The following is a 15,287-nucleotide window of genomic DNA, read 5'->3' on the forward strand; positions in this document are numbered from 1 at the left end:
TAGCAGAGCACTTGATGAACCAGCCTGGACACAGTATATTGTTTGAGAACACAGAAATGCTGGACCACTCCAACAACTATCATGTCAGACTACACAGAGAAGCCATTGAAATCCACAAGCATGTGGACAACTTCAACAGAAAGGAGGAAACCATGAAAATGAACAAAATCTGGCTACCAGTATTAAAAAACTCTAAAATCAAAACAGTAGATGGGAACTCTGAGGGCAGAGGAGCCCCAAGAACGGCTAATGACTGAACAAAGGATGCCCTGCAGGCAAGAGACAAACCTTTCCAATGCTAATTAGGGTGATTAACTGAAACATTAATGCTGGCTTCCCAGTGACAAAGGACTCTTGCCACACCCTGGACTCTCCACAGATATATATTTTTCCTTTCCTTGCCTAGTTTATCCATGCCTCACAACCTCTGAGGATGCCTGCCATAGATGTGGGTGAAACGTCAGGAGAGAATACTTCTGGAACATGGCCACACAGCCCGAAAGACATACAACAACCCTCATTTGTTTTTAATTTCATCCCCAGCATCAGAAATCATAATTCAGATTTTAACATATTTGGCCATAATGTACAGTTCTTGAAAGCTAGTAATTGAATACACAGTACACAATTATCCTGCTGATAAAATGACTCTGAAAATAAACTTCATTCTGGAAGTAAACTATTGCCAATAAAATGTGTGAATGAAGCAATACTTACATAAAGCCTCAGGATTCTGTGAGCTCTAGTTTTAACTGCGGACTCTCATGAGATGCACAGTCCTGGTTGTTTACATCAATCTCAGAGTGTATCTCCATAAATCCGGTTGATGAGCTGTGTTCTTCTTTTGTTTTCAGGGGCATTTGTTGCTGTATTAATTGTTCTTGGACCTGTCCCACATCCATGTCCTTGAGCTTTGGTTGATCTGCTTCAAGTGACTCTTTGGGTAGATGTCCTGTGATAACACTTTCCAAAGCAGCTCTCTTAGATTGTGAGGGCAAAACTGTATCCACTGCAGACTGACACTTCGGTTCACCATTTTCTTTCTGCAAACTTTTTTCTTTGATTATCTCTTTCACAGTTTCACTCATAGATCCAGAGTCTTCCACTAGTGTTGTCAAAGTGTGTGATTGTTCATCTGCCTGTGACGTGTGTTTTATTTCTTCAAGATCAGAAGCTGTCTTTCTGGTACTTGAACTTCTTTCAATTTCAGGTTTATCAGGACTTACAGGCATTTCTTCTGTTGCTTTGAAGGCTTCTTGTTTCTGTAAATCTCCTTGGATTTCAGATTTGTCTGCTTGCAATGAACATGTTTCAGTCTGTTCAGATTGTGATGACAGTGCTGGCTCTTCTGTTTTCTCCAATTTATCAACAACATTCTGGATGATTTTCAGTATAATTTTTGTACTTTCAGACGCTATAGTTACAGACTGAACAACATCTTTTTCAAATTCTATGTGGGTTAAAGACGGTCGGCTTGCTGGTGATGCCACCGGTTTTTCATCTTCTTGACTAGTCTCTGATTTTTGAAGCTTCATTTCAGGAATGGACTCAAACTCACTTTTTGAGGGGATATCAACTTTGGTGGAACTTGGTGTTGATGAAACTGGCTCTTCTGCTTCTGAATTTGTCTTCTCAGATCCTGTCTCAGTACCAGGAGCCCCAAGTCCTAAGTGATCAACACTCACTTGCTGTATAACTTGGAATGCCGTTTCTGTTGTTGCTTCTAGTAAAGCTTGTGGGGTTTCAGCAGATCTTTCTGTAAGCGTAACCTTTTCTGTACAGCCTTGCTCTTCAAGATCTGTTGCTGTTACCGTTACAGAAGATTTATGAGTTGCGTAATTCTGCACTTCTGGAATGTTCATGGTGACAACCTCCTGTTGATCAGCAAAAATCTCTTGCTGTACTGGAGCTGCATGAAGTACATACCCACCAGCAAGTTGAATGTTTTCTGATGATTTTTCTGTTTCCATCACTGGTGTTTTCTCCGACAGTGCTTGTCCTGTCTGACAACTATCTGAAACTTCTGTAGGCTCTGCTGAATTACTGTTTCTTACATTTTCCAAAATGTCATCTGAGGCAAGACTTTTTAAACTTCCAGAGTCTGAGGTAAGAATGCCTCTATCTACTTCAGTGCTTACAGGTTCATTTATTATTGTTCCTGCTGATTCTGTTTCAACTGCTACTTCTTTTTCCAAAGAATCCCCAGTTACTTCAATTACGTTAAGGGCCATGTCTTTTGAGTCTGAAATGATGATGCCTTTCTTTTCATTCTGCACAGAGTCTTCCAATGCAGTGGTGCCCAAGGATTCTAATGGTTTTTCCTCTTTCATAGGAAGTGTAATGTTTTCTATCTGCATAGGGATATCAGTTATAGTTTCTTTGGTACTTTTTAATTCCATCACTGTGTTGTTTTTGAGGTCATTACTTTTTCCAGCTTCAGCTTCAATACCCTCTGTGATTTGTGATTCCAATTTAAGGTTGGCATCTGCTACAACAATTTGGGTGTGATCCACTTTGTCCTGAGTAAGTGTTGAAATTTCCAATACTCCTTGCTGCTGAGTTGCACTTTGTTCTGTTGATATCTCTTCTAGGGCAAGAGCAGCATCTTCTCCTTTGTTCTTTAAATGCACCGTAATAGATGCCTCAGAACTCTTTGATTCTAAGGAAATAGGAACACTTTTTGTTTCTCCCTGAATAGGAACTTCAGTCATTTCATTCACCACAGATTCTTGCTCTGAGACAATATCCTCAGCACATGTCAAATAAGCCATTGCATCTTTCACCACAGTTTGAACTATGGCTTCCATCTCCACTTTTTGTATGATCTCATTTAGTTCTGGCTGCTTGGCGGGGGCTCCTTCTTCTACCATTTCTTTTGACTCTTTTTCACACACCTTTGCTTGTCCCTTCCCTGAAATAACCTCCAAATCAGCCTCCTCTAACAGGGGGCCTACATCTGTTTTATTTTGTTGGGTCTCAGCTTCTGCTTTTTCTATGGATGCTTCAACTTCTGGTTCTTCTGTGGAATGCCTTATATCTTCTTTCACTGGAGGAACCTCGATTTCATTTATCTTGACAATGCCTGCATCTACTTTTTCTACAAGGAGTTCCATATCTGTTCTTGTTGAGGGCAGTTCCTTCTTCAGATTTTCATCTGTACTCTTTGATGGAGTCAATATATCTCCATCTAGCATCACATCTGCTTTCTCCGTGGAAGACTTCGCATCCACCTTTGCATCGACTTTCTCTGCACAAATTTCTGCTTCCACCCTTGCACTTGTCTTCTCTGTAGGAACTTCGGCTTTAATGTCTGCACCTATCTTCTCTGTGACAACTTTTACATGCACCTTCACGTCTTCCTTTTCTTTACTGGCTGCTGTTTTTAACTTTTCTGTGGGGGGCTCTAATTCCATCTTCTCTTTGAGAATTTCTGATTTCACTTCAGGCATTGGTAGGGCCATTTCTTTTGCCACCTTTTCTGCATCTGACTCTACAGCCATCTCTTCTGGACAGAGATGTGCTTCTGTTTCTTTTATGTGTTCCTCAACACCTGCTTTTTCTGTAATGAACTCTGTTTTTGTCTTCTCTCTGGGAAGACCTACATCCACCTTTAGTTCTGAATTTTCTGCCAGTACTTCTGCTCCTCCACTCAGTATCTGGCACATATCCTCCACTTTTTCTATATGGCCATTTGTTTCCGCTTTCTGTATACTGTCCTTAGCCTGTATAATCTTCTCGTCATCCATCTTTCTTTCACTTATCTCTTTTCCCACCATTTCTGCATGGATCTGTGTCTTTAAATTAAGTTCAGGTTTCACATCTTGCAAAGACATCTTGGTTTGTAATTCTTGCAGTTGACCCTCAGGATCTATTTTCTGTATATCAGTCTCGATTTCCACATTTTCAACAGAGGCCTCAGTTTCTTTGTTTTGAATGCTAGCCTCAACTCCAACTTCCTTCGTACTTTCTGTTCCTAAGCCAAGTGCAGCAGCTTTGGGCATGCCTATATCACTAACTTGGCTTTCATCATCCTGCATTGGAACATCAATGATCTTGCTCTGGATGGGTGCCTCAGGAACAACTTTTTCAGCGGGTGGAGGCTGTATTAGAAATTCAGAGTCTTTTACTTCATTCTGTTCAAGAGGCTTTTTTATGTCATCTTCAGTTATTTCTTTAGGCTCTGCATCCAATACAGGTGTGACACTTGCCATCTGTTCTTGCTTCTGAGAGAAGCTAAGCTTCTCTTCACATGTTGCTTTTTGTAATTCTTGCACTTTTGGAACATCTTCTGTAGCCTTACTTTGTGCTACTTCTTCCAAATGCATTTTGATTTCCTGTGCTGAACATACACTATCACTTTTTTTGGACTGTTCCAGTTGCATTCCAGCTGCATCTTCAATTGTTGCTTTTGGCTTCTCCTCAGGTGTTACTGTAACAATAACAAAATCTTCTTCTTCCTCTTGTGATTTAACTTCAGTTGCCTGGTCTTCAGCAATTTCTCTAGGTTTTTCTAATGTTTCTTCTTTAGTCTTTGAATGATGACACTCATCAATTTGATTCAAGGTTTTTATTTCTTCCGAACCTTTTTTTAGTTCCACATTCATTTCATGACTCTTCTCCAACACTTCCTTCAAACCACTTTCTTTAATTTCAACTTGCTTTTGACCACTTTCTATGCCTTCAATAATCTGGATATCAGTCCATTCAGATTCGTCATTCAATTCTGTTCCTTTAAAGACAAGTGTAATTTCCTGATCAGTTTTCTGTACTGATGCTGCCTGAATTATTACTTCAGAAGTGATTTTACTAATCACTTCTGTTCCTTCAGACAATTTAACTCTTTCAGCAACTTCTTGAAGAATTTCCTGTGTTTGTTTACTCAACTCTAGGTTTTTGTGACTTTCTTCTACTTCCTGCACAGGTGTTGCTATTTCTGTTGTATCAGGAGACTCAGATAGCCTTGAAACTGCTGAAACCATTTCAGTAGTCTCTTCAGCACAAGACACTTCAAGTCCTTCTTCAACACCTGAAGCTTCTTCTCGAGCTGTGACTGCTTCTGAGGTTAATTCCAATTCACTGATAATAGTGTCGCCACTAATGTCCTTTTTAATTTCTGGCTTAATAAATGCCTCAGAACTCTTTGATTCTAAGGAAATAGGAACACTTTTTGTCTCTCCCTGAATAGGAACTTCAGTCACTTCATTCACCACAGATTCTTGCTCTGAGACAATATCCTCAACACATGTTGTCAAATAAGCCATTGCATCTTTCACCACAGATTGAACTATGGCTACCACAGTTTCTTCAACAGGTTCAGTTTGCTCAGCTTGTTTTCCTTCAACTTCATCTGTACATTCAATAGTACCTGTAACCGCAGCTGATATCCATGATGGTGACCTTTCTTCAATACTAGTAACTGCTCTTTCCCCTTCTACTACTGTAACAGTAACTGCATGAACAAGATCTTCACTGGATTGCTCAGTTATTAAAGCATCTTCTGACTTTTCCGTTTTCTGGTCGGACACTTTCACAGTTGCATCCTCTTGATTTATCTTTTGGGCTTCAAATTTCTCTTGCTCGGCAGCTTCATATTCTGATAAAGGAACAACAGCTGGAATATCAGAGTCTTCCTCATTGGTCTCAGTAATTTCTTCTCCAGTTCCCTGAACAGGTTTGTGTTCTGGTATTCCATCTGACTTTTTCTTTCTACGGCTAGGCATTAATTTTTTAAATGACACCCAGGATTCTTCCTTTCCGGACTCTCCATCTGAAGTAGAATATTCTAAGCTTTGAGCTATAGCAGAGTCTTCATTTCTTTCTTCTATCTTTATTTTAGATTTTCTTCTTGCAGTTACTAATCTTTTAAAGGATTCCCATGTGGAAACTCCTTCACCTTCAGATGGGCTTCCGGCTAGTTCTGGTGAGGAACCTCCTTGTCCTTGATCACTTTCCTGTGAGCTTGTCAAAGTTATGTCTCCAGTTGTCTCCTTATGTGGTGCAGTTTCATCTGTTTTTTGTCCTTCTTCAGCTAGTCTTTGTCCTACTTCTTCATCAGAAGATGATGATTTTCTGGTTCTTTTTTTAGATGACCCTACACAAATCAATGCTTCCCAGGATACAGAAGTATCAACTTTTTTCTTGGGTTCATCTGTGCTTTTTTCTAATTTCTGCTCCTCAGCATTTTCTTTAATATCTTCCTGTTCTTCACAAGGCGCACTTTCAGTGGAAGACAGAGTAGCACTTTTCCCTTTATCTGGCTCTTCTTCTCTGTCACTTTCCGAAAGCCTTCTGATTCGTTTTTTGGGAGTCACCATTTTTTTAAAAGAAGCCCAAGCTGTAATACTTTCTCTTCTTTTCTCAATATTTGGGATAGAAACCTCTTCAGTTTCAGTGACTTGTGATGCCTCTGCACCTTTTTCTATAGATTCTATTGCTTCTTCAGGGGAAGAAGCAGAGCTTTCTGCCCTTGGATCTTCTGGGCTCTCTGCAGAATCAGAGAATTGCTGTGTTTGTTCTGCTGCTTCACCTGACTTGGCCTCTTCTTTTTTTCCTTTATGATGTTTCTTTACTGACAGCTTCTTCAAGCCAGAACTTGAAAAAAGCTTTTTTAATGGGCTACCTTGCATCTTGGCTTTTTCCTGAGATGAAATCAATTCAACTTCATTTTTGATACCTTCTGGAGATTTAGAACTTACAACACTTGGTTCTGTTTGCTTTAGCTGTTCATTCACAGTTTCAGGCACAGTTTCTTTGTCTTTTATCTGTTCATCAGTGGGTTGACTTCTTTGGATCTCAGCATCTGATTCAACTGATTGTTCAAGAACTGTTTTTGGTTCATCCTTTTTCACAATAGTACTAAGATCAATGTTAACCTCTACAGGTTCTTCATCAGCAATTTCTGTTGCAAGAGGTGGTTTTGGTTCAGGTTTGCCTTCTTCAACTGTTTCTTCAACTTGTTCTGTATGTTGCTCTGTTGTAATTATAGTAGCTTGATCAGATTGATCATTTTCTGAAGGATGTGGTGGTTCAATTTTTTCCTCAAATGATTCCAGAGTGATTTGCTTCATAACTATTAGACTCTCTTGCCCTGGATCTGTTTTTTCCTTTAAGTCCAGGTCATCTTTCTCATTCAAATTCATCTCTGATTTTTCATCTACTTCTTCAGCAGACTCTTGCATTGATAACTGTTCATGGGGAATTGCAATTTCTTTCTGATCTGTTTCTGCTGTTACATCTATCATTTCCTTGCCTTCCTTTTCTTTGTTTTCTTCTGCTTTCTTATCACTGCCTTCTACTGATACATCTGCCTGGGCTTTTTCTGGTATGGGTTTCTCTTCTTCTAATTCTTCTTTGATAGCCTCTTCTTCTTTGGTTACTTCTCTTTCTGGTTCTTGCTTTTCTTTATCAAGAGCCTGTTGTTCTTCTTCTACGGATACATCTGCCTGGGCTTTTTCTGGTATGGGTTTCTCTTCTTCTAATTCTTCTTTGATAGCCTCTTCTTCTTTGGTTACTTCTCTTTCTGGTTCTTGCTTTTCTTTATCAAGAGCCTGTTGTTCTTCTTCTACGGATACATCTGCCTGGGTTTTTTCTGGTATGGGTTTCTCTTCTTCTAATTCTTCTTTGATAGCCTCTTCTTCTTTGGTTACTTCTCTTTCTGGTTCTTGCTTGTCTTTATCAAGAGCCTGTTGTTCTTCTTCTTTAGGTTTCCTAAAGCTTGTTCTTTTCCTAAAGCCAGCCCAACCCTGGGTAAAGAACTTTTTTAAAGGTGATGATGTTTCGCTAGTCAAAGGACTAGTTGGAGACTTGCTCTCATCATTTTTAGTTTCTGCATCCTGGCTTCCTGCTTCAATAGAGCTTTCTGTTTCCTTTTCAAGAGAAGATTCTTCTTTCATTTTATCAGTCTGAGTTTCTTGTTCAGTCTTTTGTATAGAGCAAGGCACCTCAGTTTGTGCTGTTTCCTCCATTGTTTCTTTCTTGACTTCTTTACGATCACCAGATCCATCTGATGCCACTTCTGTATCATCTACTTTTACATTCAACAACTGAACAGGCTCTACTTTCTCAGTCTTGTCCTTTCTAACAGTAAACTTGAAACCAACTAACTTAATGACTTTTTTAAATCCAACATCATTTGATGGAGATTCACCAGGTTGTTCCTGTTCTTCTTGTTCTACTGATGGAGATTGTTTATCAACATCCTTCTGATCATCATCTCCATTTATATTATTAGTTGATTCTGGTGGTCTGGCCTCCATATTTTCAAGAGACTCCTCTTTCAGAATTACATTTGCAGTTTCTCTTTGTCCAACTGTAAAATATTAAAAAATGATAAGGAATTAGGCATTGCATTATATATATAATTCTACAGTAATGCACACTTATTCAGGATTAATCTCCACATTAAAAACCATGTATGCTTAATTTTTTAAAATTAAATTGAGGTCATAATTAACATATTTTTAAGAAACCACGATTAAAATTATAATAAATACTGGAATCTGCTTTGTTCATGTGACTTAGGAATAAGCAAAATACAAGCTTTTTTTAGAACAAATAATTTTACTTATTTTGATATTTAAATAAGTACAATCCTAAAAACAAGAATTGCTGGACCATTCATTCTAAATAAAATTATTTCATTTTAGTGGTATCCTTATCAAATAGGCAAAACTCAATATTTTCATAGAAATGTAATGATAGACTGAGGACCCGTCTACATTGACCATATAATGCAGTTCAAAACCAACTTGAGGCCATGGTGGCCACAAAACACACACTGGCAATGTGCATTACAACACACATTTAAAGGTATACAGCTCCATAAAAAAGTTGCAGAAAAGCCTGAATTCAACCAGAAAATATGCTGCAGCAGGTATCCCAAACTGAGAGCACATTTGGCTTCACAAAATACATCCAGGATCAAAAAAGTCCGGACATCAGAAATTAGTTAAATAGTTAAATGGGTGGGGGGAGGGGTGGGGATTTGTGGGAATGGCATACCTGTATTATGTATACAGTAGAGTCTCACTAATCCAAGCCTCGCTTATCCAAGCTTCTGGATTATCCAAGCCATTTTTGTAGTCAATGTTTTCAATACATCGTGATATTTTGGTGCTAAATTCGTAAATACAGTAATTACTACATAGCATTACTGCGTGTTGAACTACTTTTTCTGTCAAATTTGTTGTATAACATGATGTTTTGGTGCTTAATTTGTAAAATCATAACCTAATTTGATGTTTAATAGGCTTTTCCTTAATAGCTCCTTATTATCCAAGATATTCGCTTATCCAAGCTTCTGCCAGCCCGTTTAGCTTGGATAAGTGAGACTCTACTGTATTAGATTATCTTTAAATGTTTTTCTTTCTCATATTCTGTATGCCATTAATTCACTTAATAAAAACTTATTTTAAAATTTAAAAAAAAGAAATTAGTTAAATAGAATGTGGTCAATGAAAAAAGACTTTTTCCCTCAGGCCAGAAATCTGAGCTGTCCCAATTTGATGATAAAAAAGACAGTCTGTTTTTAATGTGTGGAGGTTAGTGCAGCCAGTTAGTTGTGGGTAATCATTTTACTTTAATCAAGGTATTAGCTTTTTAAATTTTTATACTGTTTAAATTCATAATATGTGATTATGTTTGTTAGGGTAGGCAAGTTTTATTTTTTTGATAATTGTTATTTGGTATTAAGTTCGAGTAATGGTTGTTTTATTTTTTGACTTATTTTGTTTTGATGTAATTTGTTCATTGTTTCTTTGTTGGCATTAATTGTTTGCCCTATGTGTTGAAAACTGTCCTGAGTCCTTCCGGGGAGATACGGCGGTCAACAAATAAATCATCATCATCATCATCATCATCATCATCATCATCATCACTATGTTCAGTATGACACAGCAAACGAGATATATATGCTGGATTTCGTATCACAAAATCACAAGTCGAACACTTCCCAACCGTTTAAGGACTGTGTGATTTATTATTATTATTATTATTATTATTATTATTATTATTATTATTATTATTCACACATGCTCTTCTAAGATTTATTGACATCCACCTTACTGTATTGCCATCAAGGTAAGGTGCTAATTTTGCATGCAGCAAAGTGGCATTTCTAGGAAATATATTATGACTACACAGAAAATGATACAAATCTTCCAATTCAGTTCCAGTCTAATTCTAATTCATTTCCAACCAGGAAAAATGAGGTGATATATAGGGCAGAGATTTTCACTTTCCCCAAAGCTCTTCCCATTTCAGTCATTAGATACTACACAGTCCAAGTTATCAATGTTGTGTTATGTGAAAATCAAATCTCTTATCTTAATATTACTATTAGTAATATCGTTGCTAGCATTTTAAATGTTTGCTCTTCAATCAAAAGGACTCCGAAGCCCCATCTACACTGACCATTTAATTCAGCCTCAAACCGGTATGGAAGAAAGTGGTTTCGTTGTGCAGCTGTCTGCAGAAGAAATCCTGGAACCAGTTTGAGGACCAGATGGTGATTACACAGACCACATTTAAGGATTTCTTTAGGATTATCTTTTGTGGGAGTTTGCTGTCTGTCCTTCACAGTCTGAAACTAGTTTTGAACTGCATTAAATGGTCAGTGTAGATGGGGCCTTAGTAGACCACAAGCTGAACAAGAGTCAAGAGTGTGATGCATCAGCTTAAAAAACCAATACAGGCAGTTCCCAAATTACAAACATTAACTTTGAATATGTCTTGATGCATTTTTATCTGAATTTTTTTAGTGTTGTTTGTGTTTAATTATGTTTTAATTTTTGTTTATTTGTATATTTTAAAATCTGTGCCAATGTTTTTATGTCAAGCTGCTTTGAGTTCCCTTTGGGGAGATAAAGCAAAGTATGAATATATAATAATAATAATAATAATAATAATAATAATAATAATAATAATAATAATACAAACATCCAACTTACAAACAACTGCTAGTTAAGAATGGGGTTAGATAACAGGAAGTGAGAGAAACTGAATCATAGAATCATAGAGTTGGAAGAGACCTCATGGGCCAGCCAGTCCAACCCCCTGCCAAGAAGCAGGAAAATCGCAATCGAAGCACCCCCGACAGATAGCCATTTGGCCCCTGTTTAAAAGCCTCCAAAGAAGAAGCCTCCACTACACTCCAGGGCAGTGAGTTCCACTGCTGAACAGCTCGCACAGTGAGGAAGTTCTTCCTTATGTTCAGGTGGAATCTCCTTTCCTATAGTTTGAATCCATTGTTCCGTGTCCTAGACTCCAGGGCAGCAGAAAACAAGCTTGCTCTCTCCACTCTAAGACTTCCCCTCACATATTTATACATGGCCATCATGTCTCTCAGCTTTCTCTTTGGCAGGCTAAACATGCCCAGCTTTTTAAGATGCTCCTCATAGGACTTGTTCTCCAGACCCTTGATCATTTTAGTCACCTTCCTCTGGACACATTCCAGCTTGTCAACATCTGCCTTCAATTGCGGTGCCCAGAATTGAACACAGTGTGATTTCAGGTGTGGCCTGACCAAGGCAGAATACAGGGGTAGCATGGCTTCCCTGGATCTAGACACTATACTCCTATTTATGCAGGCCAAATTCCCATTGGCTTTTTTTGCCACCGCATCGAATCGTTGGCTCCAAGACCCTTTTTCACACATACTACTATTGAGCCAGGCATCCCCCATTCTGTATCTTTGCAATCTGCCCCTTGGAAGGAAAATGCACTCCTGGAAAAGTTACCATGGGGAAAAGGTGTCTCAAATGAAGCTCCATCACCAATCCTTGTTTCCACAACAAACCAAATTATTCAAAATCCAATTCTCACAGGGACAGAAAGTGAAATCTTGAGTCCCTTTGGTATACAAATAAAGTATTATTATTATTATTATTATTATTATTATTACTATCACTGTCATCGTCATCATCTTCATCATCTTCTGAACAGGGGAACAGACAGCAAATGAAACACCACAGGGGTGTTAACACTTCCCTATACTATCCAAAGCACGCTCTCTCTCTCTTTATATATATATATATATATACACACACACACACACACACACACACACACACACATATACAGTAGAGTCTCACTTATCCAAGCTAAACGGGCCGGCAGAAGCTTGGATAAGCGAATATCTTGGATTATAAGGAGAGATTAAGGAAAAGCCTATTAAACATCAAATTAGGTTATGATTTTACAAATTAAGCACCAAAACATCATGTTATACAACAAATTTGACAGAAAAAGTACTTCTATACGCAGTAATGTTATGTTGTAATTACTGTATTTATAAATTTAGCACCAAAATACCATGGTATATTGAAAACAATTACTACAAAAATGGCTTGAATAATCCAGAAACTTGGATAAGTGAGGCTTGGATAAGTGAGACTCTACTGTATACATACACACACACACACATCTATATATATAAAAGAGTGATGGAATCCCGGCGACCGACAAAACAACAAAACTACAGCCCCCCCCCCCCAACCTTGAAATTTGACAACACAACCCATCATCCACGCCTCTAGGTTGATACAACAAAGAGAAAGGAAAAATATAGTCCTAATTAGAGGGAGAGGAATAATTGTTTTTCTCCAATTGCTGCCAGTTAGAAAGCTAAGCTCCGCCCACTTGGTCTCCTAGCAACCCACTCAGCCCAGGGGACAGGCAGAGTTAGGCCTCACTTAGGCCTCTTCCACAGATTATCTAATTTGGACTGGATTATATGGCAGTGTAGACTCAAGGCCATTCCACATAGCTATATAACCCATTTATAATCTTATATTATTTATTTATTTATTTATTACATCACTTCTACCCCGCCCTTCTCACCCATCAGGGGACTCAGGGCGGCTTACAGTATAACCATACACATTAAAAACAGTTTTCATCAAATTTAAAAATCCATCAAGATTAAAAATTACAATAAAATTAAGAATAGCCATTAAAATATACATAATTATACATTTAAATATACATTTAAGGCGCTTTCCATGTTCATGTGGGGTCTGTCAGTAGGTCATATATTCTTATCTCATTTTTGCTGCTACTCATGCTCAAATGCCTGGTCCCATAACCACGTTTTTGTCCTCTTTCGGAAAGACAGGAGGGAGGGAGCCTGCCTGACTTCAATGGGGAGGGTGTTCCATAGGCGGGGAGCCACCACTGAAAAGGCCCTGTCTCTCGTCCCCGCCAGCCGCACCTGTGAGGCTGACGGGACCGCGAGCAGGGCCTCATCTGACGATCTTAAGCTTCGAGGTGGGTCGTAGCGGGAGACACGTTCGGACAGATAAGCTGGGCCGGAACCGTTTAGAGCTTTATAGGCTAAAGCCAGCACCTTGAATTGTGCTCGGTAGCTAATTGGCAGCCAGTGGAGCTGGCGTAACAGAGGAGTAGTACGCTCCCTGTACGCCGCCCCAGTTATTAACCTGGCAGCCTCCCGTTGGACTAATTGAAGCTTCCGAACAGTCTTCAAAGGCAGCCCCACATAGAGTGCGTTGCAGTAGTCTAAACGAGATGTAACAAGGGCGTGTACCACCGTGGCCAAGTCCGGCTTCCCAAGGTACGGTTGCAGCTGGCGCACAAGTTTTAATTGTGCGAAGGCTCCCCTAGCCACCGCTGAGACCTGGGGCTCCAGGCTCAACGATGAGTCCAGGATCACCCCCAGACTGCGCACCTGCGCCTTCAGGGGGAGTGTGACCCCATCCAGCACAGGCTGTAACCCAGTACCCTGTTCAGCCTTCCGACTGACCAGGAGGACCTCTGTCTTGTCTGGATTCAATTTCAATTTGTTGGCCCTCATCCAGTCCGACACAGCGGCCAAGCACCGGTTCAGGACCTGGACAGCCTCCTTAGTGACAGGTGGGAAGGAGTGACAGAGCTGGACATCATCTGCGTACAGATGACACCGGACCCCGAAACTCCTGATGATCTCTCCCAGCGGCTTCATGTAGATGTTAAACAACATGGGAGATAACACAGAGCCCTGCACTCAATTATCTTGACTCCACACTGCCATATAATCCACTTCAGTTTGGATTTTATACAGCTGTGTAGATGGGGCCTCATATAATCCTGTTCTAAGCAGATAATATAAGATTATAAATATACAGTAACGTCTCACTTATCCTACATAAACAGGCCAGCAGAACGTTGGATAAGTGAATATGTTGGATAATAAGAAGGGATTCAGGAAAAGCCGACTAAACATCAATTAGGTAATCATTATACAAATTAAACACCAAAACATCATGTTATACAACAAATTTCACAGAAAATGTAGTTCCATGCACAGTAATGCTATGTACTAATTACTGTATTTACAAATTTGCCACCAAAATATCACAATGAATTTAAAACACTGACTACAAAAACATTGATTATTAAAAGGCAGACTGTATTGGATAATCCAGAACATTGGATAAGCGAATGTTGGATAAGTGAGATTCTACTTTAATATGAAATAATTACTGTGATAGAATAATACAGAACAATATAATCTCTAAAACCAGGACAGTAAATAAAAAGCAACACTCTGAAAGCAGGGAAATTGGAAATTCCACAAAGAAAACAATCAGGGTCAGCTAACACAGACAAAAAACGAACAAAAATATTGTATATTCACACCCTTTAGGAAATAATATCCCCTGATGGCTCAGCGTGTTAAAGCGCTAAGCTGCTAAACTTCTGGACCAAAAGGTCGCAGGTTTGAATTGGGGGAGTGGAGAGAGCCCCCACTGTTAGCTCCAGCTTCTGCCAACCCTAAAGTTCAAAAACATGCAAATGAGAGTAGATCAGATGAATAGGTACTGCTCCGGTGGGAAGGTAACGGCACTCCATGCAGTCATGCCACATGACCTTGGAGGAGTCTATGGACAAAGCCAGCTCTTTGGCTTAGAAATGGAGATGAGCACCAACCCCCAGAGTCAGATACGACTGCACTTAATGTCAGGGGAAAACCTTTACCCTTTTTCTTAACTACCACCAATTCCTCAATAATTTGTTTCCCATACCACCATACTTCGCCACAGCAACGCGTGGCCGGGCATAGCTAGTATACATATATAGTAGAGTCTCGCTTATCCAATCTTTGCTCATCCAGCATTCTGTATTATCCAACACAGTCGGCCTTTTAGTAGTCAATGTTTTTGAAGTCAATTTTTCAATACATTGTAATGCTTTGGCGCTAAATTTGTAAATACAGTAATTACTATATAACGTTACCATGTATTGAACTGCTTTTTCTGTCGATTTGTTGTAAAACATTATGTTTTGGCACTTAA

At 39.1% G+C, this 15,287-nt stretch overlaps 1 protein-coding gene across 2 annotated transcripts in view; it reads right to left on the reverse strand.

Annotated features, from left to right (window-relative positions):
- akap12 (A-kinase anchoring protein 12) overlaps positions 1-15,287 on the reverse strand; it is a 102,090-nt gene that overhangs the window by 5,528 nt on the left and 81,275 nt on the right. For both annotated transcript variants that reach the window (XM_003224686.4, XM_008116677.3), the window contains one exon: positions 718-8,308. In XM_003224686.4, the coding sequence (XP_003224734.2) occupies positions 726-8,308 (7,583 nt within the window). In that variant the 3' untranslated portion in view covers positions 718-725. The remainder of the gene's footprint in view (positions 1-717; positions 8,309-15,287) is intronic.

The sequence above is a fragment of the Anolis carolinensis genome, chromosome 1, assembly GCF_035594765.1.
Source record: "Anolis carolinensis isolate JA03-04 chromosome 1, rAnoCar3.1.pri, whole genome shotgun sequence".
NCBI classification, from domain to species: domain Eukaryota; kingdom Metazoa; phylum Chordata; class Lepidosauria; order Squamata; family Dactyloidae; genus Anolis; species Anolis carolinensis.